Source organism: Canis lupus, chromosome 33, assembly GCF_011100685.1.
Source record: "Canis lupus familiaris isolate Mischka breed German Shepherd chromosome 33, alternate assembly UU_Cfam_GSD_1.0, whole genome shotgun sequence".
NCBI lineage: Eukaryota > Metazoa > Chordata > Mammalia > Carnivora > Canidae > Canis > Canis lupus.
The window spans coordinates 17,179,010-17,205,462 of NC_049254.1; the positions used below are offsets into that span (position 1 = coordinate 17,179,010).

The 26,453-nt window shown below is 40.0% G+C and overlaps 1 protein-coding gene across 13 annotated transcripts in view; it reads left to right on the forward strand.

The window, feature by feature from the left end:
* The window catches only part of PHLDB2 (pleckstrin homology like domain family B member 2), a 217,085-nt gene that overhangs the window by 141,953 nt on the left and 48,679 nt on the right, over positions 1-26,453 (forward strand). For all 13 annotated transcript variants that reach the window (XM_038582793.1, XM_038582794.1, XM_038582782.1 and 10 more), the window contains 3 exons: positions 11,804-12,166; positions 18,015-18,158; positions 19,414-19,551. In XM_038582793.1, coding sequence (XP_038438721.1) covers positions 11,804-12,166; positions 18,015-18,158; positions 19,414-19,551 — 645 coding nt within the window. The remainder of the gene's footprint in view (positions 1-11,803; positions 12,167-18,014; positions 18,159-19,413; positions 19,552-26,453) is intronic.

Genomic DNA, 26,453 nt, shown 5'->3' on the forward strand with positions numbered 1-26,453 from the left:
CCAACGTCCTCAGTTAACTGAGTAAAAACAGTTATCAGATCGTTTTCTTCTCCTTCAATTGGATCACCAGTAGATCCAATTGGGTATACCAATTGGGTAGAAGAGGAATGGGAAGGAAAAAAAGAGCATTTAGCATAATCCAAAGACTCTACATTGGAGAAACACTGAGCCAAAGTCTCAGTATAATTCTTTGTTACAATAGTCTGTGACTGCTGCTATTAAAAGCAGGTTTCTTATACTTGAGAGCCACCCTAGGTTCTTGTTACAGTGGCAGTACAAGCTATTGCCTCTTGATGGTGCCACACATTTAAAGATTTCTGCTCGGAATTGAGGGATGTGTGCTGTGAATCTTTACACAGTTTAGTTCTGGGCTAAATGTAGAAATAGAGAAAGCTCCTTGGACTAAGAGGCAGCTGCCATGTCAGATATGGAATGAGTCTCATTCTTTTTTTAAGATGATAAATCCATATGGGAAAGCTCATGACGAAATACGAAACGAAGCTCTGAAATAAAATTCACAGAAAAATGTACGAACAAGAGGAAAATTTAAAAAATAGTATGTCAGTACCAACAGGGTAATGTGGGACGACTAGCGATTCTCATAGAAAAATGATCCCCATATTAGTTGTTAAATTGTCTCAGTTAAAAGCCATTTATTGATTGACCTTTTAAAAAATTTTTCATCCTCTAATATGTTTGGTGACTGTGCCGGTTCATTGTTTTTGTTTGTTTGTTTTGTTTTATTTTTGTTTTATTTTTTATTTTTTTAGATTTTATTTATTTATTCATGAGAGTCACAGAGAGAGGCAGATACATAAGTAGAGGGAGAAGCAGGCTCCCTGCAAGGAGCCTGACACAGGACTCGATCCCAGACCCTGGGATCACACCTTGAGCCAAAGGCAGACGCTCAACCACTGAGCCACCCAGGGATCCCTGTGCCAGCTCACCATAATGTGAATTTTTCTTCTCCAGTTCTAGAAAAGTTTATGGGAATATCTGCTCTGAAGAATACTTTTAAAGTTTGTAATTAGTTTTTCCAAAAAAAAATTCAGGGTACAAGTATTACAATAGAAACATACCACTTTTTCCTTGGTGGGACTTTGTCAGCCGTTTCAGTTGCAGATTAGGATATACTAGAAGTCACTAGCAGAAAAGTTAATCTCTTTATGGTGAGGTAATCGTAGATTTACATGCAATTATAAGAAATAATTCAGAGAGATCCTATGTACTCTTTATCCAGTTTCCTCTAATGCTAACACTTGGGAAACTATCGTTGTAATATCACAACCAATGTATTGACATTGATACAGTCCAGATACAGACCAGATGGATCACAACAAGGGTCTGTCCTGTGGGCCTTCTACAGCCTCTCCCACCTTCCTCCTACCCTCTCTGCTCCTCCTTAACCCCGGGCGTCCGCTCTTCTGTTCTCCATAGCTCTAGTCTTATCATTGTAGGAATGTTACATACATGTAATCATATGCTTCGAGTTTGGTTTCTTCCTCTCCACATAATTCTTTGGAGACTGAGCCAGATTGTTGCATGTCATTACCTTCTCTCCAGCTCCAAATCTGGAAGACATGAGGAAAAGGAAATCTCAGGGAACTCATTTCTGGGTCCCTAGGTGCCCAGCTGATCTGCTGCCTTTTCCCTATCTTCTGGGCTTTGTACATTTGTCTTATATATGATGTGTTCAGGGTTCTTAGTTATACTTGGAGGGAGGAATAGGGGAAAATACTTCCACTCCATCTTCCCAGAAGCAAAAGTCAGGGAGATTAGTTGTTTTTTTTTTTTTTTTTTTTTTTTTTTTTTAAGTTCAGAACAGCCAAGAGCTTTGCTCTGGTGAAGTCTAATTGATCTCAAGGAGGAAATCTTTTTGTGGGGGTGTGTTCTGTTGAAGAATTTTGGTTTGGAAAAATTGATGTTTCTCATTCAAAATTGCTAAGACCATAGCCCAGTTCTGGGATTGTAATTTGGGTTTTGAGAAAAGACAATTTTAATAAAATGGTAGGAGAAAAAGGAATAAGTTTCTCATACATGTATTATTCCTTCATTCTGATTACAGAAGAAGAGAGCCAGAATATAGAAAGTCTGTCTTTCCCATTAGATCATGAAGGCCAAGGCCTAAATCATGTTAGGCAGAGATTATACTTTTCAAAGTTGTTCTGGGAGAAAGGAAAATGTAGTTACTTTCGTAACATCTCACAGAGGGAAAGAAGACTTGTCACTGTTTATTTTGCATCTCTGTGTATAAAACTGTAGCATGCTTTTTTTGAATTTTAGCACATAGTATTTTCCATGCAGTATCTCTCTCATAAGTAGCTGCATTACAAACCTTTCAGTTGGTGTGTAATAGTCCACGTTAGTTTTCACGTTAGATCTTCCTACTTTCTTACTCTAGGAACTTCTTTGTGCATTAGAAGAGTTCCTTATTTTTTTAGGTTGGGTTTTCCAGTGTGAAGATATAGTTGTGGTACCTGTCATGCACTGATTTTGATTGAACAAAATAAAATTCTAAAAGTATCTCAGTGGATTGCATTTTATAAATTTTGATCCTTCCAGGGAAACAGATGCCATGGAACTTGGTTAAACCAAGGTGAAAATGTAAATGAATGACAGTATGTTAGATTTTTGTGGTGTTTTCTTTAATGGTGTGCAGCAATAGCACAAATTTTTTTTAACAGAAGGGGCTTAGGCAGCTTGTAGATATTCTTCTGACACACTGTCCATGTGAGAGGAAAAATAATTGGCATACTTCTTTAGACACTATGTGGAAATTATGATTACACTGATCACATGAATTTCCTTTCTTTATAACCAGTGCTTTTCAGTCTGTAGGGAGAAGTGCATTATTTTCCCCCTTTAGTTATCTGAGTCAAGACAATAATGTTATGGAGTCATTCATAATCGGCACTTTCTTTGAAGTGATATCGACTAATATTTTAAGAATAGTTCACCTCAACCCTGATATCTTATGAAAATAAAACTTTTCATCACTTGTATGCCTGCCAATTGATTTTTAATAGGAAAGCAATGCAGAAAGTCATCAGGAAAAGGACCAAAATACAGCAGAACTGAGATAGATGGTCATCACAGTGAGAGATTAACTTGAGTCGGCCTCACAAAAAATTCAAGAAATAACTGGAGGCAAAAAAAGTGAGTTGAAGAAAACATTCCTGGTCTAAGAAGTAACAGGATCAATGAAGTCAAGCGATAGTATTTTAGGACATGTTCGATGTAAGTGAAGATAAAAATAAACATTACCCCAGCATATATATGTATTATATGTAATTTACATAATTATATAACGTATTTCATATCACTGGATTATTAGATATGTCAATAATCAGATATATTTAGTAAATATATTAGTAACTTAATATATACTAATTTTATACATATATATATTTCTTAATCAGAAGCTTCTAAAATAGGGACACAGAGAAAAATAGCAGTCAGGGCAAGTAGCTTTAAGGGAGATGTTGAAAAAAAAATAAGGGAGATGTTGACACACAAGTGAGTAATAATAATTATAATAATCTGGAATGTGAGGGATTGCTTTATGACATGAGATTAAAAGAATCGAGTTTCTTCAAGTATGAGCAAAGACAGGATATGGTAGGTTCCTCAGGTATGTGAACGATGTGAGTCCTCATGGGGCAGGCATACTGGTGATCCCAGGAATGTAAGGTGGAGCCAGAAGCAATGTGAAATAGAAACCTGGGTTTTATGTCAAGGATGAAGTGTGTGCATGAAGAGGAGCATGGATTTTTTTTGGAGGGTAGTTCTTTCTAGATGTTACTTCGCTGGACTTAATGTGCTATGGGGAATGTATGTTTCTCTGTAATGGTGGGACCAGAGGGACAAAGGACAGTGAGGGAGTGAAAAGATTTTTTTCCTCCTTGGGTTACTATGGCAACTGGGCAGAGCTCCGTTGCCAGAAGCTCAGGCACGTGATGCACCACAGGGAGGGAATTTGGGACAGACTGGCCAAAGAGCCCCACAGACCTGTGAATTTTTTAGAGAGACATTTGATTGCATAACATATTTTTCCTGTATTGCCTTTCCCTGAAAGGAATTGGATTTGGCTTTTAGGTTTGCTTGTTAACTAGTACAGTAGTCCCCCCTCCCCTGCAGTATTGCCTCCCCTGGTTTTAGTTACCCTCTGTCAACCTTGGTCTAGAAGCAGGCGATCCTTTTTCCGACCTACTGTCAGAAGATCGGTAGTAGCCTAACACTAGGGCACAGTACCTATGCCATTCACTTCATCTTGTCATCTAAGCATTTAATCACCTCACGTCATCATAGGAAAGGTGGGTACAGTACAATAAGATCTTTTGAGAGAAAAAAAGAGACAGACCACATCTGTATTTTTATCACAGTATATTGTTATACCGTTCTATTTTATTATTGGTGATTGCTGTTAATCTCTTACTGTGCCTACTTTATACGTTAAACTCTATCATAGGCATGTATGCGTAGAAAACAGCCAGAGTGTATATACAGTTTAGCACTAGCTGTGGTCTCAGATACACACTGGGGTTCTTGAAACATATCCCCTTCACATAAGGGGGGACTGCTGTATTAATGATAGCTCCCTAGGATCCATTAGACAGTTATCAATTTCACTTCCAATTTTTAATGGAAGCCAATTTCTAATCATTAATAACAAATACTGACCTTGTGACAGGCAGCAACTTAGACTTTATAGTAAAACGTTCTCAGACACACACAGTCCTTTATTGATTTCTCTCAAAAACCCTAGAGCAGTTGCTGTTCTTATTGTCTCCTTTTTACAGACCAGGTTATAGAAACTCAAAAAGTTGAACCTGATAAAAACTTCAATGTTATAGGTCTGGTAAGTGCCAGAACTTCAAATCCAACTCTTTGTTCTTTCCACTTAATCAACTTAGACACAGATTCTGCTCTGAAAGCCCAGTGGTTCTGTGGGAGAAAGAAGTCAATTTACCCACAAATCCTTCCAATACATGGTTACAGAGAGAAGCACTGCGCTTTCCTGTTGGACTCCTGATATCTTAACTTCAAAGTGCTTCTCCTTTCTACTCACTTTACTCATAGTAATCCTGGAGAAGTGAGCGGTGGCCCTTCTCTATTTAGAGTGTCTAGTCCACACAAAGGCAAGATACATACACTGTTCTAGATTACCAAGGGTTTGGAATGATGGGAAGTGGAATGTTGAGCTTTGGCGATGTCTTTGAGATTGGGAGTATGTGGAGGTGTGAAGGGAAGTAAGGAAATGGAATAGTAAATCTACTAGGTAATCCTATGAGGATCATTTATTGTTTGGCGGTGGGGGCGTGGGGGAGAAGGAGAGGACTTGAATACATTTGCAGATAGAGCCGAAGGATTTAAGAGAGGAAATGAGTGCATAGGAGCAGGGAAAATTGGTGAAACAAAACCACAAGGACAGTGGCAGGGAATATGGATGCAGTGAGACGGGCAAAGGTTTCACTTTGGAAAGACTGAGGGACCGTCCTTAGATACGTGTGCTAACACTTACATTGTATTCCCTGTGTTCGAGAAGCCATTTCATATATGTATATATATACATATTCATATATATATAATCTGGCTCCAGAGTTCAGCTCTTAGCCACTACGGCACATTGAAGAAAGTAGGACCGGCTATATAAAAAGAGGTAGAGGAGGGAAGTGTAGGGCATTGAGCAGGATGGCCTTGACCTCTTTAGGCGGTGTGTTTGTGTTTCAGAGTATATTGACTGTATTTGAGAGCAGGTACTGAAAAAAAATCAGTGAGTGGTAAACAGTGTCCTGGTTATCTGCATGTGCCTTACTCTCCCTCAGGATCTGGCTATCCATGATCGTGGAGCCAGAATACGTACATGTGGTACAAAATCCTAATAATAACCTACGCATAACAAATGCCTATTGATCAATTTGTAACTGCCACGTTATTCAGTAACTCTTCAGATGACTTGCAGTTGCCTCTGGAACAGACACAGTCACACAAAGCCATTGCTGTTTCATTTGTCAGATGGGCCTCTTCCTAGTGCAACTTTCTGGTGGAGGGTTCTCACGCACATGCTCTTTAACCAATGGATGGCAAGAAGAAAGCACTTCCCTGATTACAGGTCTGAAGGTAGACTTCCCAGGTAGACTATAAAATAAACTGTGCTTGGCTAGACATTAAACTGACTTTTATGAAGATTATTTGTAAAACCAAAAAAATACAAACTCCTTACTTATATATACAATTTCTTAATCAGCTCAGTTGTCCTAAACTGATAAAAATAGTACTAAGTAATATTTGGATAAACATGAAGCCGGTTACAAGGTTATAGGGCACTGTCTCCGCATAAGACCATCGTCTCTTCTGACATCAAGCACAAGTTCAGAGAGTTCCCAGAAACCACCTCCAGGTTCATGAATTCACTAGAATAAGATTATAGAACGCACTGAAAGCCATTACAGACAAGACTACTGTTTATTACAGGGAAGGGCTAAGATAAAAATCAGCCAAGAGAAGAGAAGCAGAGGGCAGAGTCAGGAGGTTCCAGATGCAGAGCTTCCACTGCTCTCTCCCTTTGGAGTCAGGGCGTGTTATTCTACCTACGTTGGTGTGCGACAATACCTAGAGAGTGTTGGCAACCAGGGAGGACCTCCTGAGCTTCAGTGTCCGGAGTATTTTTTGGGACTTCATCATGTGGGCCTGACTGTCCATTTGGTTAATCTCATCTCTACGTTTGACTGATCCCACAAGATCCCCAGTCCCCTACACAAAAATCACATGGTTGTCTCTCTGGAGTGGCCAGCCATCACCCCGAGACTGGTTATCATCAGGAGTGCCCAACTTTGTCCTAAACAAAGACAATCCTGTCAGGGATGACATAGATTACCTTCCAGAAGGCAACAGTGAAGGCCAGACCTCTCTTTGGGCAAGGCCAAATTCTTTATTATACAGTAAATAAATGAGCTGCCTTCAGTAGGATCTCTGAGGCTCTGGTCTCCAGCTTTTGGGCTCATTACCTGCTAGGAATTAAGCAAGGCTTATCAATCATAATGGACTTATGCAGAGAAAACAAAATAAAAAATTATCTCAGGCTTGAAACAGCATAGGTCTATTTCTCCTTCAGTCTCCATGGCCAGCATGGGTTGAATGAAGCCTCTGCTCCCCATTTCCTTGCTCGGTGTCCAGGCTCATGGAGCCAGCACCATCTGCAGTGTCACTCTGCCATGGCAAGGCAAGACTGGTAATGAATCGCTCGTTGGCCACCCAGGCAGAAGTGACACACAGACACACATTGCTTCTCACCCTTCAGTGGCCAGTGCAAGTTGGACAGTCATAGCTAGTTTAGGATTTGAGGAAATTGAAAAACCGCTGTACCCTGCGTTCAGAAAGATGAGAACTGATCATAATAGCCCTCGTTGCTACCCCAACGATAAATTTTAGGGATTTATCTCTAAAAACAAATAGACTCACATAAAAGTCTTTTAAGCATTGCTTCTGTTTTTCTTCCTCATTGTCCTACTTAAATGAGACATCAGAATTTGCTCATGGAATCCTGGAAATTCTGCTTACTTGCCATCAGCTCTGTCTCATTCTACCATCCACTCTTGCTAGTTTCTGACCAGGGTCTCTGACTCTTGCTAGTTTTTAATTTATGGTTATTGGGATCTCCTAAGTCCTGAAATACAGAGAAAGAAAGTTGACTTGGTTCTCTGCATGTACCTCGTCCCTCTTCCTCCAAAGAACCCCATCTTTCTAGCCCCGCAGGAGGTGCTTATCCCCAAATATATTCTATTGGTCCATGCTCTATGCCTTTGCTTATGTGGTTCCTTTATAGAAATGCCAAGCCCACCCCACTGGCCAACAGGCCACACAGACTCATATTTATCCCGGAGTCTCAACTCAAATTTGTCTTTCTGTAATTTTTGTCTACTACTTCCTTCTATGTGAATCTACTGGTTTTCTATAAATCTGTTTGCACTATTCTCTTTGACTGTTTGTACCTCCCACTAAAGATGTAAGGGTAGAAATGCTGTCCTCTGTCTTTGTGTCTCCAGCACATCAATGGCCTGAGAGTAACTTAATAGATCTTTGATGAACTGGTGATAATGGAGATATTGAATCTCTAGGGTGAACAGGAGAGAGAAGGAAGGTCATAGTTAGCAGTTACAGCAAGTCCTCTTATGAAAAAAATACTTTCTTTCAACTAAATTATTTCTAGCCATTAAAAGTTGACCCTTTTCTTTTACATAGCAAGTGACCCAATATAGTTAATTAGAACAGAAGGAGTTTAACAAAGATTTCCACTGTGTTTGGGTATTGACAACTGGTTTTCTGTATAATTTATTTCTGCACTACATTTATAGTGCCGTGGTCCAGACTGACTGCTCTTGGCTACCAGGGGATGGGTGGATTTGGGGGATGGATGAGATCCCTGACCGAGAGCTGTGAACTGCAGTGAGGCAATGCCAGATACATTCCTCTAAAAAGGAAAGAAATCCCTGAGGTCAAAACATAGTCTGCAGCTTTTTTTTTTTTTTTTTCTTTCTTTCTTTTCTTTCTTTTTTTTTTTTTTTTAAATGCTAAGGGAAAGAATCGCACAACCATTTTCTTCAGGCTTATATTTTAAGATCTCATGTCCTCTTGAAGCTTTCTTTGATATATGTGATATATGGAGAGGAGAAAAGGGAAAACAGGGAGATAACAAAAGTATTTAAAATAATTTGATTCAAACGACCTACTTTCCAAGCCCGTAACACCAATGTTTTGTGCTGTTTAGATGCATAGGCTGTGTGCTGGTGGCTTTTCTAAAGAACACACAGCAGAATGCTGGCTGGGAGAGGTGGACAGGAATCGAAGCTTGGTAGGTCGCCAGGTGAAGCACCAGATGAAATGGAGTTTTAGGTAGGGTGTGGTACATCTGAGTTTGCCGGTCTCCGTTGGTGTTGGATGTTCCACCATCATTATTAATAGTGCCCTGTTTGGTCCTCAAAGGTGTCCTGGTCTGGAATCGCCACCCTGATTTTAGGCCTCCTAGAGTGAGGAATAGCGGAGTGATGGATGGGAAGCAACAAGACTCTAGAGTGAAGAGAGCTCAGGGGAGAATTATTTTATGAGAGTACATGCTGTACAGAGTTTTCCTTAAAAGGCTTCATATAGTGCTCTCTGAAATACCTTGCAGACTTTCTTCTGACGCACTTCTCGACATCAGTTTATTTTTCTTTGGTGCAGCTTTTATGGGGCCAATGTGTCTCCACGCAGGCTGGATTTCTTTGAGACTCACGGGCAGCAGTGCTGCTTGTATGTGTGATTCATGCCTGGACAGATTGGCTGTGAATGGGGTGATAAGAATAGAGAGAAGCACATACCAGTAGACCACACTTCCTGTGCACAAGCCTTTGAATACTGCATTTCACTGTCTGAAATAGCATTCATCTTCAGGCTGGGATCATTTATTCCCTGTGGAATTAAGCAATAGCACTGGCAGCAGAAGAAACTATTTTGGGAAAGGGATGTGGGAGGAATTTGGCTGTGTATAACAGGCTAGACGTAAGTACCTTCCGTGGTTCCACACTGTTCCCCGAAGCCCTGGTAAGTGGGAATTGACAACCTTCAGATAATCCCACGTGTAGCTAATGTCCAGGGCAATGTATACATGCTGTGATCTCTAAGGGTCAGTAAAGATGGAGTTTAGAGGCTTCAATTTAAGTCCCCTAAATGGCAGAAAGAGAACTTTCCTTTGGAGATTAGCATTAGCTTCTAATGCAGATGCTGTTGAGAAGGGGTAAAATGTAACATCCTGCTCCTGTCCCCCTCCTTACACCTGCCCTTTCAGGTGGTTTTTGCATTTTCCCATGTAAACTTATCTCTATCCTTGGTGAAGTTTAAAATAAGGCAGTGAATGCTGTGTGCCCCCCCCCACTCCCTCCCCATAAAGCTGAGGTGGGTAGGACTTGGCAGCTGGCGGCAGCTGTGAAGATAAATAGGCACCGGGGCTCCTGGATGGACAGGGTGCAGAAGGCGTGGGATGAGGTTTGCAGCTATGAGTGTCTGCTGTGGGACGAGGCCATGAGGACGGAGCTGCAGCTGGAGGCCAGAAGTTCAGGCAGTGAACAGGAGGTGGGGGCTTACAGGAACCAGTGGAATTAGTCCTTTTGATCAAGCTATTGTGTTTGCAGGGGTGAGGGGGGCATAGAAAAGTCAGATACAACTTAAGTGACTTCTATCTTGTCATTTAATTAGTCTATTTATGGAAGCCAGGGAACCGTGTTGGTCTGTTTCTATTTAACTTTGCTGTTGGATAGTCCTTCAACTGACTGCCTTCAGAATTTTGTCTTTACAAATCAGCTACAATTAGAAATTGAAAACAGCACCCCAGTGCTACTTTAAAATTTTCTATTTTGTTACTACTAACCAGTTTGGAAAATGTTTTTCTATGGAAGGCTTTTAAATTCTCTTTTCAATGTGGTAGTTGTCATCACAACAGATTGTTTTGTTATTTTAGTATTTTTCTTTCACTTTGGCCTTGGGATTAATGTGAGAGGCAGAGATGTTAAGGTTCCCCACTCCAAATAGTGCTGTCAGGGCTTAGGCTAAACATTTCATAAATTATATCCTTTGCTCACAAATATATAGTGAATTTACTAAAGTCAAAACCATAAATATCCACTTGTTTTGTATGGGGTGCTTGGTGAAGTGCCAGTAACTCATACCTTTATAGACATCAGTGGCCTATATACTGATTTTTTTAAGCAAATGAATTATCATTTTTTGAGAGTTTATAAGGATTTTATTTTAATTTATTTTATTTATTTATTTTTAATAATAAACACTGGGTGTTATTCTGTATGTTGGCAAATTGAACACCAATGAATTATCATTTTTTTAAAAAAGATTTTATTTATTTATTCATGAGACACACACAGAGAGAGGCAGAGACACAGGCAGAGGGAGAAGCAGGCTCCATGCAGGGAGCCCAATGCGGGACTCGACCCCCGGGGTTTCCAGGATCAGGCCCTGGGCTGAAGGCGGTGCTAAACCGCTGAGCCACCCGGGCTGCTCATGAATTATCATTTTATTTTCCAGTTAAATGAATCAAAATGATCTCAGAATCTGAAATACATTGATGTCTTTCTATCTGGACATGACATGAAAAGTTTTTCATTTTTATGCAACATTTCTACTTCTTCATAATTTTAATTACTCATGTGAGAAGTTGATGGAAAAGACCTTTATCTCGTGACAAGAAATAAGAAAAGTATTGAAAATTTTGAGGCCTGTCAAATAAAATATTGAAAAAATTCAAGGAGAAATGTTTTTTATATTAGAAGATTCTTTAGCATTTTTCTTTCATGTCTGTATCTCTAGGATGCTAGAGAATTAACTTTAATCTCAACTGTGAAGTCAATAGTGATGAAGGAACTAGGTATGTTGGAGGCAGAGAGGTAGAGAAGGAAAGGGGAGGGAAGATATTTTAAAAAGGAGATTGAAGAAAAACCTTTGAAGTGTTCAGAGAAATGATAAATATCAAGAAAAGGCTTCCCGAGGGCTGCCACATGGTAGGATCAGCAATGGGACATTCAAGGAGAGAGGACGGCCAGAATTGAGTTTGGGAAGAAAATCAGGCCTTTTTCACCTGGGTTTCATATAGATCCTTAAACGCACCCAAGAGAGATGATGGACACTCATCACCGGCCTGCCGTCTGTGGGTTGACCTGTGGGATGAAATTGCCAGTGGTCCCAGCCTCTCCAATCTTTTTATTCGTGATTGTGTGTGTCCTCACACTACCTGACCTTCCCCTCTTCTGCGTTCTAGGAGAGACAGCGTCTGGAGACCATCCTCAGTCTATGTGCTGAATACACGAAGCCCGACAGCCGCTTGTCCACGGGCACCTCCGTGGCAGATGTGCAGAAGATCAATAAGGAGCTTGAGAAGCTGCAGCTGTCGGACGAGGAGTCCGTGTTTGAAGAAGCCCTGGTGAGCCCTGACGCCAGGTACAGGTGCCACCAGAAGGCTTCTCTCCATGACGCCGACTTGCCGGTCTTTGGGAGCATCGGTCAGAGCAGTGCCAGCCTCCTCTCCCCCAGGAGCATCAGGAATGATGACCTGCTCAGGGACTTCACGTCAGCCTTTCTGAAAACTTCCAGCGAGTCTGCTTACCTTAGTATCCTACCAAAGGTAAAGGCGACAAAGCAAAAAGACCAGGATTTAGGACGTGGGGCTTATTGGCCTAGAGACTAGAGGTTTTACCTTTACTTGCTTTCCAAAATGTTCTCAGTGAAGCTTCGATTTAAGAGGTCATTAGCTAAACAGGTGCAGCAAATTAGGGTGTTTACCATAAAGTAACAAAGGTGCCCCAGAAAAAACTGTAGCTGTACAGAAAAGTCAAAAGAAAGAAGTTTCTCTTCTTTCTCTCTGCCCCCTCCCAGTTGTACACCTGAGAAATAAACACAAAGTGTCTTACCTGCCCTCTTAATATTTCTGTGCATATATGGCTATGTGTTCTATGCACACACACACATATCTAAACATGCAGTGTTCTGCTCTTTTTCTTTTCCTCACTAAATATCTGAACATCTTTGCATTTTAGTATACACAGCTCTGCCTCATTCTTTTTAATAGCTGACTAGTATTCTGTTGTTTGGAAATACTATGTAAACTGTCCCTAGTTTTTTTTTTTACTAATAAAATCTATAGGCAGCAAATAACTGTGCAAATGTATCTGCAAGATCATTTACTAAAATTGGAGTTGCTGAATCAAAGGGTTTTTATATTATTCATTTTTCCAAATATTTCAATATTATTCCAATATTTATATTGGAATATAAATTAATAAGAATATTGAATATTTATATTATTAAATATTGGAAATATTATTCCAATATTTCCTAATTATACTCTGGGAAGATTATACATTTCCAGGTGACACTTGCACTAACAGTTTATGAGCACACCTTGTTCTCCATTCACTTGGCCAAGGCTGTATATTATCATAATTTTTTAATATGCTAAGTTAATTGGTGTTTAATTTGCTTCTCTTTAATTATGCACGTTTTCATATTTTCAGTTGTTGATTTGTATTTTTGACCCACTTGTTCATGTTCTTCACCCATTTTTAAAAATCTTCTTATCTTGTTTTTACTAAGTAATATGAACTGCCTATAAGGAAAGTAGCTTTTATCATGAGCGGTCTTCCCCTTGACTTTACTTGTGATATTTTTTAGAGGTATAGGAGTTTAAGATTCATATGTGGTTATAATTATTGCTTAGTCTTCTGGTTGTATAATTTCAAAATGTCCTTCAAATTTGAGGATTTCTTAAATGGAATTGAAGGATAATCTTTTGATGTTACTTTTTTCACCTGTGTGTGAAAAAATAATTTTTTTTTTTGAGACAGAGTGTGTGCAGGCATGCAAGTATGTGACTGGAAGGCAGAGGGAGGGGAGAGAGACAATCTTAACCAGGCTCCATGCCCAGCTCAGAGCCCAGTGCAGGGCTTGATCTCACAACCCTGAGATCATGACCTAAACCAAAATCAAGAGATCAAGAGTCAGATGCTTAACTGACTAAGTCATCCAGACGCCCCAGGAATCTTTTTTCTATGAGATTAAAATAAAAATTCTTTTTCCCCTTATCTAGAAAGGATTTAAGAGAGCTGCAAGAAGACATAAATTTTATTGAGATAAAATTAACACACCAAAAATAGTAATTAGGAGGGGGAAAACAGACACCATAATCACAATAATTTATTTATTTAAATAAACAGGATTAATTAAGTAAGTAAGTAACTCTGACCATGAAGTTCCATTCTGAGATTCTTGGCAATTATACCCAAAGAATCAAAACCACCAAAAGATACATTAGTTAAGTTTTTGTTGTAGGAGGAGGACACAAACTGATTAAGAGAAAGACCTTATCATGGTGCTAAATTCTGACGTTAGTTTATTATCACCTGGAGTATTATTCAGGAGGAGTTTGTGTGTTGGTTTTGACTTTTTCACTCCATGTTCCTTGGAAGACGTCTGTGTCTGCCTTCTGAGTTCTCCCATCATCGACATCAGGACTCAGAAACGTCCAGTCCTTCTTTCTCCTAATGACCACGTTGACCTTACTCATTCTCTATGGAGAATACTTCTGAATAGGACATTTGTTTCTACTGCCAGAAAGTTGTAACTGTTAGAATCTAGGATGGGGGGCGGAATCAAAAGTTGTTTGTGTTCAGGCGAAGTAAATGACCCGCCGTTTGAAAACTTGAGCTGTTTTCAGCAGCCATGAGGCTTCCTTTGAAGTCCTTGGCTTCCTTTTCATTTAAAACCCTTTTCCATTTCTTCCATCATGGGCAGCTGCCATGATGTTTGTTTAAGCAGTGAGCTGTGTGTCTCTCTTTAAGGACAATCTTTTGGGAGGCAGGTTTCTTCCTGAAGAGGCCTGAGACAAGAGCCGCTGGTGTGTAAATGGGCAGATGATGGCAGATGTTTTTAATTGCTCAAATATGCTTTTGTGGAAAAGGAGGCCTCTGAAGCTTAGAGCAGCCTCTGTTGCAGCAAGACATATAAGACTGTGCATCCTTTAGAGACAGGAAATGTCAAAGGCACCTCTGGTTACCACGCAACAGCTTAGGCAGAGAGTGAGGGAGGGGGATGCATTCCAAGGATGGAGGTTTGCATTTATGACTTTTTGGAGACAGATATATGTTACCTTAGGACCGATAGGAGAGTGTTTTATTAAGTCCTGACCATTTGTTTTGGATGCTTTCCTTCTTAGTAATCTGCTGACTCAATTATTTCCTTAGCAAAGAACAGAGTCCATTATTAATTGATCTAAGGATCAATAGAGAAGAAAGGAATGTGACAAACACTCTAAGCTGATTTAAGGAAGCAAAGATTTTAATGATTTTTAGGAAACTTGAGGTTTAGCATTCTGGAACTTGTTTTATCTAACATTTACAGATACAGATGACCTTGGAAATATGCTTATTCTATTCTATTCTATTCTATTATTTTTTAAAACATTTATTTATTTTAGAAGGAGGAGTGAGAGTGTAGTGGGAGGGAGAGGGAGAGAAAATCTCCAGCAAACATCCCACTGAGCACAGAGCCCAACACAGGGCTCGATCTCATGACCCTGAGATCACCACCTGAGCCAAAACCAGCAGGTCAGATGCTTAACTGACTGAGCCACTCAGGCTCCCGAAAATGTGATAATTTTAATTGGCTTTTGTGAACCCCGTCTTCTGCCACCTGAGATGAAAGCTGAGAGTACCTCACTCTTCTCTCTTTTTTCCTGTAGCGTTGGGATGTAAGCAACACAGACAGTGCTGTGTACCTTTACGTACAGCATTGTGACCTTACTTACAAATATTGTGAAATGATTACCACATTTAATTTAACTAACATCCATTACTTCATATAGTTATTTGAAAAAAAAAAAAAGTTCTTTTCCTTGAGAACTTTTCCCCTCTTCTCTCTGAGTAATCATTCTCCGCTGGATTGCCCTCACACTTGCACACATTGCAACTTCCTCTGATTGCAAGGAGTTTCCAAGAAGATATTTGAGGGGAAAAAAGTAGATAAAAAGTTTCCTGTTCCTACTGTCTCTCCCCTTTTCTTTGTGGAGATCAGGTGCCCTCATGGCATATTTGGGGATCCTCATACATGTGTAAACAATATTCTCATCCCACTCCATTACAGACCATTTAGCATTTTAGAATCTCTTTAGAAGATCTTGCTCTTTATAAATAACAAAGAAGAAGAACCATTTCCTACATAGCATCGATTGCTATAAACAGCCTCTCAAATAGTCTATAATCAAATATGCCTACTGTGATCAAGTTTTTAGAAACTTTGAGTTAGGAGTGCCTGGGTGGCTCAGTCGGTTGAGTTCTGACTCTTGATTTCAGCTCAGGCCATGATCTCAGGGTCGTGAGATCCAATGCCGAGATGGGCTCCATGCTCAGTGTGGAGTCTGCTTGTCCCTCTCCCTCTGCACCTCCCCCCCCCACTCATGGGCATGGGGGCACAAGCAATCTCTCTCTCTCTAAAATAAATAAATAAATAAATAAATAAATAAATAAATAAATAAATAAAATCTTCAAAAGAAAGGAAGAAAGAAACTGAGCTAGACATTTATAATCACCACTGTCACCTTTCTTCACCTTCTACTTGTTTGGAAGGTGTAGGGTTTTGCAAATTGTTCAGCTTTTGTTTTGTCTTAATGCTTTACTTCCACAAGTGAGAGAGATATTTTTAAACCATGTTGGCAGTTGAAACCTAATATGAAATGTTAGCTCAACAGGATACTGGCCTTCTTGAGGCTTTCCTGCTAGGATGACACGTCAGTGGTTTTGGAATGCCATTCACTCTTACAGGCCTTCCTCACGCCCTAAAACGGGCACCTGAGCATTAAGACAATGGGATTCATTGTCTGTGATAAAAAAGTCAGCGGTTGTTTTATTAATTGGTAAGATACTGCATATAAGACGGCAATTAAAAGTCTAAATGTCAGAGTTTAGAAGGCCTGCATACTTCTGCTAATCAACCTGAGATCCTGTGACATCTCAATTGTTTAATCTCCTTAAGGCGCAGTGAAGTAGGATAAAGAATAAAGAATATGAATAAAGAAATGCCACATGCTGGCTATCTTGACGTTATTTTCAAGATCATTAAATAAATTAAATGAACTTAGTGAGGCATACTAAATTTTATTGATCTCTTTGGTTAATATGAATATTCTTTGCCCTGACTAATGAGTAATCTTCAATAATTTACTTATCCAGGCTGCTATTTTTAATGTCCAAGTATGAAACCATGAAATATCATGGTTAACTTACTAATGCAAAGAAATTACATCTTTTTCAAGGAGAGATAAAAACTGAATAAATAATGTGCCAATACCCCAGCATCCTTTGACTTGCAGAAAGACTGATCTCTAGAAGGCAATATCTAGAATAACTAATTCTAGAAAGAATTCCTGAAAGAAGAGGCTATTTTGAATTCACTGTTCTCTCTTCTTAAAACAATAGGCAGTCCCATTTTGGCTGGTATCTGATCCTAAATATTCCTTTCTTCCCTGGGCATTTGTCATAACTCTGTTCAGGGGTGGAAGTCTGTTCTCTCTTACTTAATTTCTTTCCTGACTTTCTCGTTCCTTGCCAAGGAACTCAAGCTTTTTTTTCTATGCAATGATTTTGTGAATGATGACCCGTGTCCTATTTTGTGTCCCAAAAGCCCATTGGCCCAGTAGTGTCTTAGTATATGTGCTGCCGAAGCGAGCACGCAGTAGTGTCTTAAACATTATACAGGAAGAAGGTTCTGTAGGATAAAGACAGTAAGTAATGTGCAAACACAAGAAGTGAACCATGAGTTAACTTCATATTAAGTGTATAGTTTTCACTCATTTTGGGAACCTCCAAAGTAGTAAGGCTTGTATTGTCCTGATTCTTCACTTTATGGAACATTGTGGTGAGAGGGGCCAAGAGCGTTATACCCACTTTTCCACAGTGTGTTAGAAAGGAAACAAATAAGCATGAATGCACTCATTCACAGATAGCCCAGAAGGTGGGACCCAGGAGGATGGCTAGAGATTCAGAAGACTGTTGTAGGAGCTATGCTCACTCAGAGATGGGAGAGAATATGGGGCTTGGAGTGAAGGTAGCAGCATACCCAAGAGATTCTTGAGGAAGATGTCAAAAGTCTTGTATAGCTTTTAGTTCTTTGCTGTGCCAAACTTTCTCTATAATCTTAGAGAAGTCGCTCCAATCTCTATGGACCACAACTTCCTCAACTATATGACCTCTTAAAAGAATATGAATGGGTGAGTTTAAGTTGATTTGTATGAGGTAACTTACGAACCTTACTGCTGCGAATTTGTGGGAAAATGCAGAATTGCAACTGAACAATCACCAGGATGCTTTTAGAATCCAAAGAGGTCTGGAGACTTTGAAACAAGAGACTTACTACTGGTTTATAAATTGGGAGATTCTGGAATTGAGGTGTGAATAGCCCTTTTCTGTGTTGATTAATTGCAGACCCCAGAGGGTATAAATGAAGAACAAAGGATTCAGGAGTTGGCAGCAATGGAGGAGACCCGGATAACAATTCTAAATAACCTCGAAGAACTTGAACAAAAAATCAAAGACATAAATGACCAGATGGATGAGTCTTCCAGAGAGGTATAAACCAGGAGTTGATTTTTTACCCCTCCCTTGTTTCTCACTTTCCTCTAGCTTAAGAATATTACTGCCTATTAAGGCATAGACTTTCGAAGCAGAATACATAGAAATCAACAATGAATTAATATTTTTTTCAGTGCACCCTGTATAGGGTAAAAATAGCTTTTTTTAAAAAAAATTTCTTTTTCCTTATCTTTTTTTTCTTAAGTCAGATGAGTCAAACATATGAAGCCATTTTTGATGTACTTTGGATATAATCAATTTTGTCTTGGGCAGCCCCGGTGGCTCAGCGGTTCAGCGCCGCCTTCAGCCCCAGGAGATCCAGGATCGAGTCCCACATCAGGCTCCCTGCATGGAGTCTGCTTCTCCCTCTTTCTCTCTGTCTCTGTCTGTATGTCTGTCTGTCTGTCTGTCTCTCTCTCTCTCTCTCTCTCTGTCCCTAATAAGTAAGGAAAATCTTAAAAAAATTTTTTTTGTCTTAACTAGTGTGTGTTTTCCGACTTGCTATAGATTTGTCTGTCAGCTGAGGTGTCCAAGTTCAAATCCAACAGTTTCCTGAGTATGCTTACTATGAGCTGGACATCATGTTGGTACTATAGGGGGATTTATATATGAATCAAACATAGACTAGCTTTCTAGAGGTTTGCAAACCAGAGAGGAGACAGACACATTGTCTATTACTATAATAGGAGAAAGGGGTAATTTTCATACTATCTCCACGGAGCAAGTAGGAGCAAATGCTTCTGCCTAGCATGTGTATACTCACAGATGATGCAGATAGCTATAAGTAGAAGGGGACTGCTCACCTGTCATCTTATACACAGACCCTGGATGTCCCTCCTGCTGGCATTGCTAAGAATGCATCACTTGCATGCTGGGCTGGGTGTAATTTTCACTTCCCATGCTCTGTGGACAAACAAAGACAGACACAGCTGCTCCCAAGATGGTTTGTGCTTGAGCCTGAATCTGAGCAAATAGGTCAAATATTATGGAGAAGTTAGTAGAAAAGGAGTTATAGTAGAGAAATTAAATGATAGGTAGATTTCTTAGTAAATACATTGTGGGCTGTCCGGCTTTCTTATATAGGAATTTTGAGTCTCACCTGGACTCTCCAGGGTGCTCTCTAGATCCCACAGTCCGACTGATACCATAGTACCTTTTGAAATTTGTAGTTGTTAAAAATGCACCTCTAAAGTGGGCAGTTGAGAATCTCTCTGAAGGTGAAACACCTCTGAGCTTTGTTTTGTGTCCTCAGTTGGATATGGAATGTGCTCTTTTGGACGGAGAACAAAAATCTGAAACAACTGAACTCATGAAAGAGAAGGAAATTTTGGATCATCTAAACCGGAAAATAGCAGAACTGGAAAAGAACATTGTTGGTGAAAAGACCAAGGTAAAGGAAAAGTATATTCGAATGCAATGTTTATGAGCAATATGGTGATTCCATTTGGTCAAATTTAAATGTTGTATGAATTGCCGTGGTTTTGGATTTGTGTGTCATGTTCCTGGAGACAGTGGTTCTAGAGGAAAGCCTTAAGATGAGGTAAGTTCTTCGCAAAGAACTGTCAGTGACCGAGCTGTGGATGCTGAGAGTAGAGCCCATTGAACTTTCGATCTGATATTCATGGCATCCAAATCTACTTGAGATGAGTGACTTGCTTTTTTTCCAGCAGCCTTTCTGCTCTTCTGATTGCACTGTGTTTTTTAAAGATTGTTTTCAGCATGCTAAACTTAACCACTGGTATCCTATGGGGATGACTTAAGCATATTCATATATGGTTGCCTTTTTCCTTTTCATTTTTCTGTTTATTAAAACTTTGAATGGGAACCATTCATCTCATCTGTCTTGCCTTGCCATTGTCTTCAATGCAAGAGCACTGCTCTTTGACAAATGAAGTGGAGTTGACAGGGAATCCTCGCACACTGCCAAGTGGAAAATAGCCATGAAAGACAGTTGACACTTACCTTGAAAAAGGTCTTACACATACATTTCAGCCGCAACCTGAATGTTGGTGGATATCTACTAGGGAAAGTGAGAAAAATTACCTACAATTTTTAGAATTCAGGGTAGTTGTTGGTTTTTTTGTTTGTCTATTTGTTTCCCCTGGGAAATATTTTACTCACTCTTCTCTCACATTCTGAGTTAATTACAGCTAAACTAAGCCTAAAATTAAAAAATGAAATTCCAGTTTCAGAGGGAAGAAGCAAATGAACTTGAACACATTCTTCCTTGTATACCATCTTCTACACTAAGCTGAGAAAAAGAAAAAAAAATCACTTTGAGTAAGTTCTAGTGGGTAGTATGTGGAAAGGATTTCTACTGAATGTGGCCTCCTTTTTAGGCTCTTCTTTGTTTGAGACCCTATAAATAAGGGCATTTGATCTTGGTGCCAGAGAATGAACTCAAAGTGATATTGTCAGAAATTGATGTCAGACTAACAGCTACACATCAATTTCTTGGTTGCCTGCTTGTCAAGATTAACTACACAGCTTTTTCACATTAAGTTTTATGTCCATTCCTTCTAGCTCCAGACTTTGAAATAGTTAAGAAACCCATTTGGGTTGTTGGTTTTTTTTTTTTTTTTTTTTTTTTTTTTTAAAGCTCAAAATGAAGTCAAAGGATTGATTGTCTAGATCTGCAGTAGAGGCTGATTCTGCTTTTTCAAAATTCAGCATGGGTATAGCAAGAAATTGTGGGAAGTATTAGAAGTCTTTGTTTGGGGTGCTTATTAGTATTTATTTTTATATCATACTGGAAAACTTGTGGGACATAGGAATGGGTATCATGTTCTCCATGAACCTTCCTCATGGATGTAGTTATTTATTGTTGTGTAACACACACGTGGCATGGCCTGCAAATTCTATTTGTCTCTATCATTAGCATGAGACACAAAAGTGAAGCAAGCCATGTCAAAGCTTAATCCCATCTCCCAGGGAAAGTTGTGTTATATTCTGAGGACCTGAAGGAGAGGTGGGACTCCTGAGGACCTGAAGGAGAGGTGGGCAGAAACAAGAAAGGAGGCCACCTCCATCCTTCCTATTATTGTTTTGGTAAGCTTGACAGAGGCTGTGCATAGGAGAGGGGACGGAGGGGGCTAGAAGTTTAGGACTGGCTTGTGCAGCTGTTAGGGGATTCGTTGGTCTTAGAAAGTGGGATTATTGTCTGTCATCACATGGTATAAAAAGTGGCAGAAACTGGCTTTGGATTAGAGCTTCCAGAGAAGGACAAGGGAAGTGGAAATAGACTGGACTAGATGACATATCTAGTCATACATATTTTGACAACCAAACTCAAAGAGAGACTCGATACCACTTGGCAGCATTACTATATTTTTCAAATAAACTTATACTAGTTTAAGACATGGCTGTTTCACGCTTTTATTCTGTTCAGACCTCTGGTCTGTTTTCCTCCCACTATGATGACCTCACCACCCACTTCCCTGAGAAACCAGATGTATCCTATCCTTCATAATGAAGGAAGGTTCTCTCCACCCCTCAAAGATGGAGATGCCTTTGGAGATACTGTGGGTGTCATCCCATCCTACTGTCTCAAGGTCAGCTCTCCTGTACCCCCCTACCCCAGCCTTCCCCTCTTTACTGGACTGTTATTGCCAGCATATCAACATTATTTTTACGTTTTATTATTATTTAAATATAAACTGCCTTCCAGCTATTGCCATATCTCATTTCTCTTCATTGTAGCCATGCTTTTCAAACAGTGTTCCCGCTATGCTGTGAGGTCTCTTCCTCAGTTCCTAATTACCCATCGCCCCCATTACGGTCGGCTTAGACCCCCAGTATTCCATCAGAAGTGTGTCTCTTAACATCTAAGTACTGCCCAGCCTACTGCATTTTTTTAGTTCTCTTGCGATCAGACTTCCTGGGCAGCATTCAAGACTGGGGACAAATCTTTTTCTTCATACTTGCCTCTCCCCATCCACCATTTGGCCTCTGGGTGCCTCCTCTTCTGGTTCCCCTTCTCTTTCTCTTCCTCATTCTCTCTGACTTCTCCAGCTGGGTTCCCTTTGCTTGTTCCTCTACCTCTGTAAAACCAGTTGCTAGAGTGTTTGTCTCTGATCTGAACCCTCTTCTCTTATATCCTCACATTCTTTTATAGCCATGGCTTCCCATGACCTGTATATGCTGGTGACAGTCAAGTGTGTCTGTAGCCTCCAACACTTTCCTGAACTTCTGACTCATATCCTATAGTCTACCTGACATCTGCACTCAGACATTTCACAGCTACTGCCGACTCAATGTTCGTAATGAACTCTTGATCTTCTCCCCCTTGTCTTCCACACTTCACCTCACCCCCACCACCAATCCTGTTCTTCCTCCAGTGTTCCCAGTCCAGGAGATGGCATCTCCAGCCGCCTCTATATCCAAATGGAAACCTGAAAGTAGACCTTGACCCTTCTTTCTCCGTCACCTTCACATTAAGAGTTCTCAGTTAGTTTAGCTTCTCTGCATCTCCACTAACAGCGTTCTATTCTAACCCATCAGAATCTCTTCTTTACTTCCATTCCCATTTGCTTCCCTTTAGCTCCTTCTCTTCACAACAGCCAGAGCGAATTTTTAAAATATATAAATTAGGTCACCTCACTCTGCTTTGTGTTCCACCATATTTTATATAAGTTTTATGCAAATCTTAATTCCTGACCTGTCGCGTGCCTTTGTCACTCTCCCCTCCTTCACACAATGTACATGGTGACTTTCTTTCTATTTGTTTAAAGAGCTTCCCACCCCCACCCCCTACCAGATCTGTTTCCTTGCAGATCTGTTTCCCATGCCTGGAATTCCCTTCCCCAAATTCCATATCTTGTTGGTTCTGTCTTTCAGGGCTGAGGTTCATTGTTAGCTTTTGAGAAAAGCCCTTTCAGTTCTTTCCAGTTCAGATTATGTTCTCCCTGTTGTTCTTTTAGTCCTCGTACAAACCATATTTCATACTTCACATTTATTTGGGGCTTGTTAGATATGAATGTCCCTCTCCAGCATGTAAAATAGAGGAAGGCACTGCTACCCACTGTTTACCCAGCTTACAGCACTAGAATACCACCCAGTATGCTTCAGGAATATTGTCCTTGGATCTCCCGCTAACAGCAAGCCCAGGCGGGCCCTTAACAGAAACATTGAGCCAAACACCTGCTCAAGAGCTACGTGCTGCCAAGTTCAGGCCATCTGGGATGGTCTGCTTCAGTACACATGCCAGTGGGCTTGTAGTCACACTGCCAGTTGAGCCAGAGTGTAAGACAGAAGGAGGAAGTGGCCTTTGCCCCTTTGGATCTCGTTTCCTTTTCCATACACCTGTTGCTGCTGTCAGATATAAACTGTGGAATGAGAAAACCAAAACCTGGAAAGATATCCCCGTCGGGCAAGCTCTGCTTCAGATGTCCATAGCACATCCTGTAAGCCTGGCCCTGCTTTTTGGATACAAGGCCTAGAGCATAGGAAGAGGGCTTACTAACACCTCAAATTTCAAATACCGATGTGAAATTATTGACATTGTTTCCTTGGCACTGGAGGCCAGCCTTTAGTACTATTTCTCTTATCTGATTTGGGAACTAGCATTCTATTTTACCTATTTGGTATAAATTAATATACAGGTATCACTCACTTTTCAAAAGTTCACATTATGGTTGCCACACATTTACGAAAGAATTCCATTAGAATCTACCTTCACTAACCAAAAGAAATCCGAAGAGGATTTCCGCTTTTATGCAAAAAGTTGAGAAGTGAACATAGCCTTCAGTGTATGGATAGGGTTCAGCATTTGTGCTGCCGTGAGCTGGTACAGGGGCAGCGTACACTCGCACCCTCAGCAGCCAGAGTGGTGCCATCAGGCTCCTTCCCCGGGAACTACAGCAGCATCGCAACATTAAGCAGCCACAGCTTCCAACTCTGGGAGTATCTGTGCTTGATCTCGCCTTGTTTATTCTGTACATCTGTTAGATGAGCAAGACGTGTCCTAAGGTATCAGGAAAGCCTAAGAGAGGTTATTTTGGAGGGTCTGGGAAGGCTTAAAATTTTTTCCATATAATTTAATGGTAATTGCTTCTTCACTTTACCCCATTTTGGCTTAGGAAAGGTTTCATAGGATTGCTCAACTTTCAGATACGGGGGAAACCTGTATGTTATAGATGACTGCTATTTATTATATGCTACCATCAGTGATATAAACAACATAAAATATAGACAGGATATAAAATATGAACACATAAAATATAGACAGTGTATTCAACTATACATTTATTGAACATGTTTGCAGTGGCTCCCTGAGCTGACTTTTCTCTGTCCTTAGGAGTTACACTGTCAAAAGCATCAGGAAACTCATTTCCATGTGGCTCTGAGCTAAATGCCACCTGCCTATTGTGTTTTCAGACAGTAGCCACATCACAGATAGAGTCTATGAATATGGGTAAACCCTGAACAAACATAAATATTTGACTTGAACATAAGTCCAGAGAGGATATTTATTTGATGAAGCAGTAATCACAGAGGCCATAGCGCTTTCCTGGGGTGAGTAAAAGAAGAGAGAATTGTTAACCTCTGTCCTAGTGAACTGATTCAGTTTAATGAGTTTGGCGACAGAGTGGAGAAGCCACCAGGACCATGAAGGGTCATTCTGGCAAAGGCCTTGTTGTGAACTTGGCTTCCCTTCTTGCCACTCCCCCATTCCAAGGCACAGCCCAGTTGGAGCAACTGCTGAGCAGGTGTGGACACATGCATTTGGTTTATAGAGATTTTTCCCTATCTTTTTTTTTTTTAAGATTTTCCCTCAGTCTTTGCCTCGTTCTGACTACCGTAAGAATTCAAAACTAAAAATAGTTTTCCAATTTCCTCTACTTTATTATAGAGGAATTTCAATTTCCTCTAAGATTATTATCTGTGTCTCATCTCTGCTTCTTTGGCATGCAAAAATCAATAGCCAGTTGTACTGAAATTCAGTAAAATGGTTAAGGAAGGGCGCTGCATCTGTAGTCTTGTAGTAGAGTCTTTCCATTGCCCAGATGCTCATCATAAGGCTCAACCATTCTTTGTTTTAGGATCTGCCCTCACACAGATAGATTATGGTATTTGTTGCCATCCTGGGCTGTACTTGTTTATAACTAAACAGGCTTAAAGGTATGAATTGAAACTTAAATCACTCTATGCCATATAACATGTGCCACAGTGAAATCTCAAGTTATTTGATTATTTTTCCTACAATAAGCATATATCATTGTATCTTAAATGGTTACATTTTATTCCCCATTATTATCTTGCCAAAGTACCTGTTACTTCCTCTCCATCCTCCCTTCAGAGCCAGGGGAAGACAGAGAGCCTGGCCCAGAATTCCTCAGCAAAGTGTTAATGCTTCTTGAGTGCAAAGCGTTTGCCAGGTCACAGTCAGTGTTCAGAGGGGACCCAGCCCTTCCCTTGCCTCTTTCTTACATTTCAAAGTTAACTCCCTGACTAGAGGAAGTAGAAGAATATCGTGGGATTTGGGGATTAAATCAACAGGATTCCAGATTAGAGTTATTTTTTTTTTTTTCTGGTGGTTGTTTGATTATACAAATCCCTAGGGTTCTGATTTTCCAGTTGTTTTCTACACTAAAAATCCATCAATTGTGTAATTAAAATGCCAAAGCTAAAGGAAATAAAATCCCAAAAAAGAAGTATAAGGATGTGCCTCTTTAGAGGCAGGCAGAGAATGAGTTCTCAGCTACCATTTGCTGACGCAAGTCCATAATCTTTTCTCTGCAATTCTAACATCTGAAAAGTTATATGGGGGGAAAGATCATTTTGTAAGATTAACACCAAAACTTAGTTGGTTGTAAAACCTGACTCTGACTGATATTCACACTTGTGTAAATATTCATAAGTAGCTGCAGAAATAGAAATGTGTTTGATTATAGGTACTGGCCCAGACCTTACTGGAAATTCCTTTTAATACATGCTGTAGGAACTATGTTACCTCTATAAAATTCACAATATTCTGAAATCTGGAACACATCTGGCCTTAAGAATTTCAGATAAGTGATTTTGGACCTAAAGCCACTAATTGCCTAATCTGTGAACCCATGAGGATGCGTACCTCCCAAACCACAGGTTTTAGGAACTAGAAAGAAGGGTATTTCAGGGTATAAGGAAAGGACTTTGGATCAACTACCCTCAGAAATTATGGCTTAGGTACTATGAGTTTAAACATATCACTGCATCAACTCCAAACCCGACCCAATGTTTCATGAAACCCAAGTACTTAGTGCTGGGTTCTGTGCTAAACAGATTGAAAAATACAAAGATGGACCTTAAGTT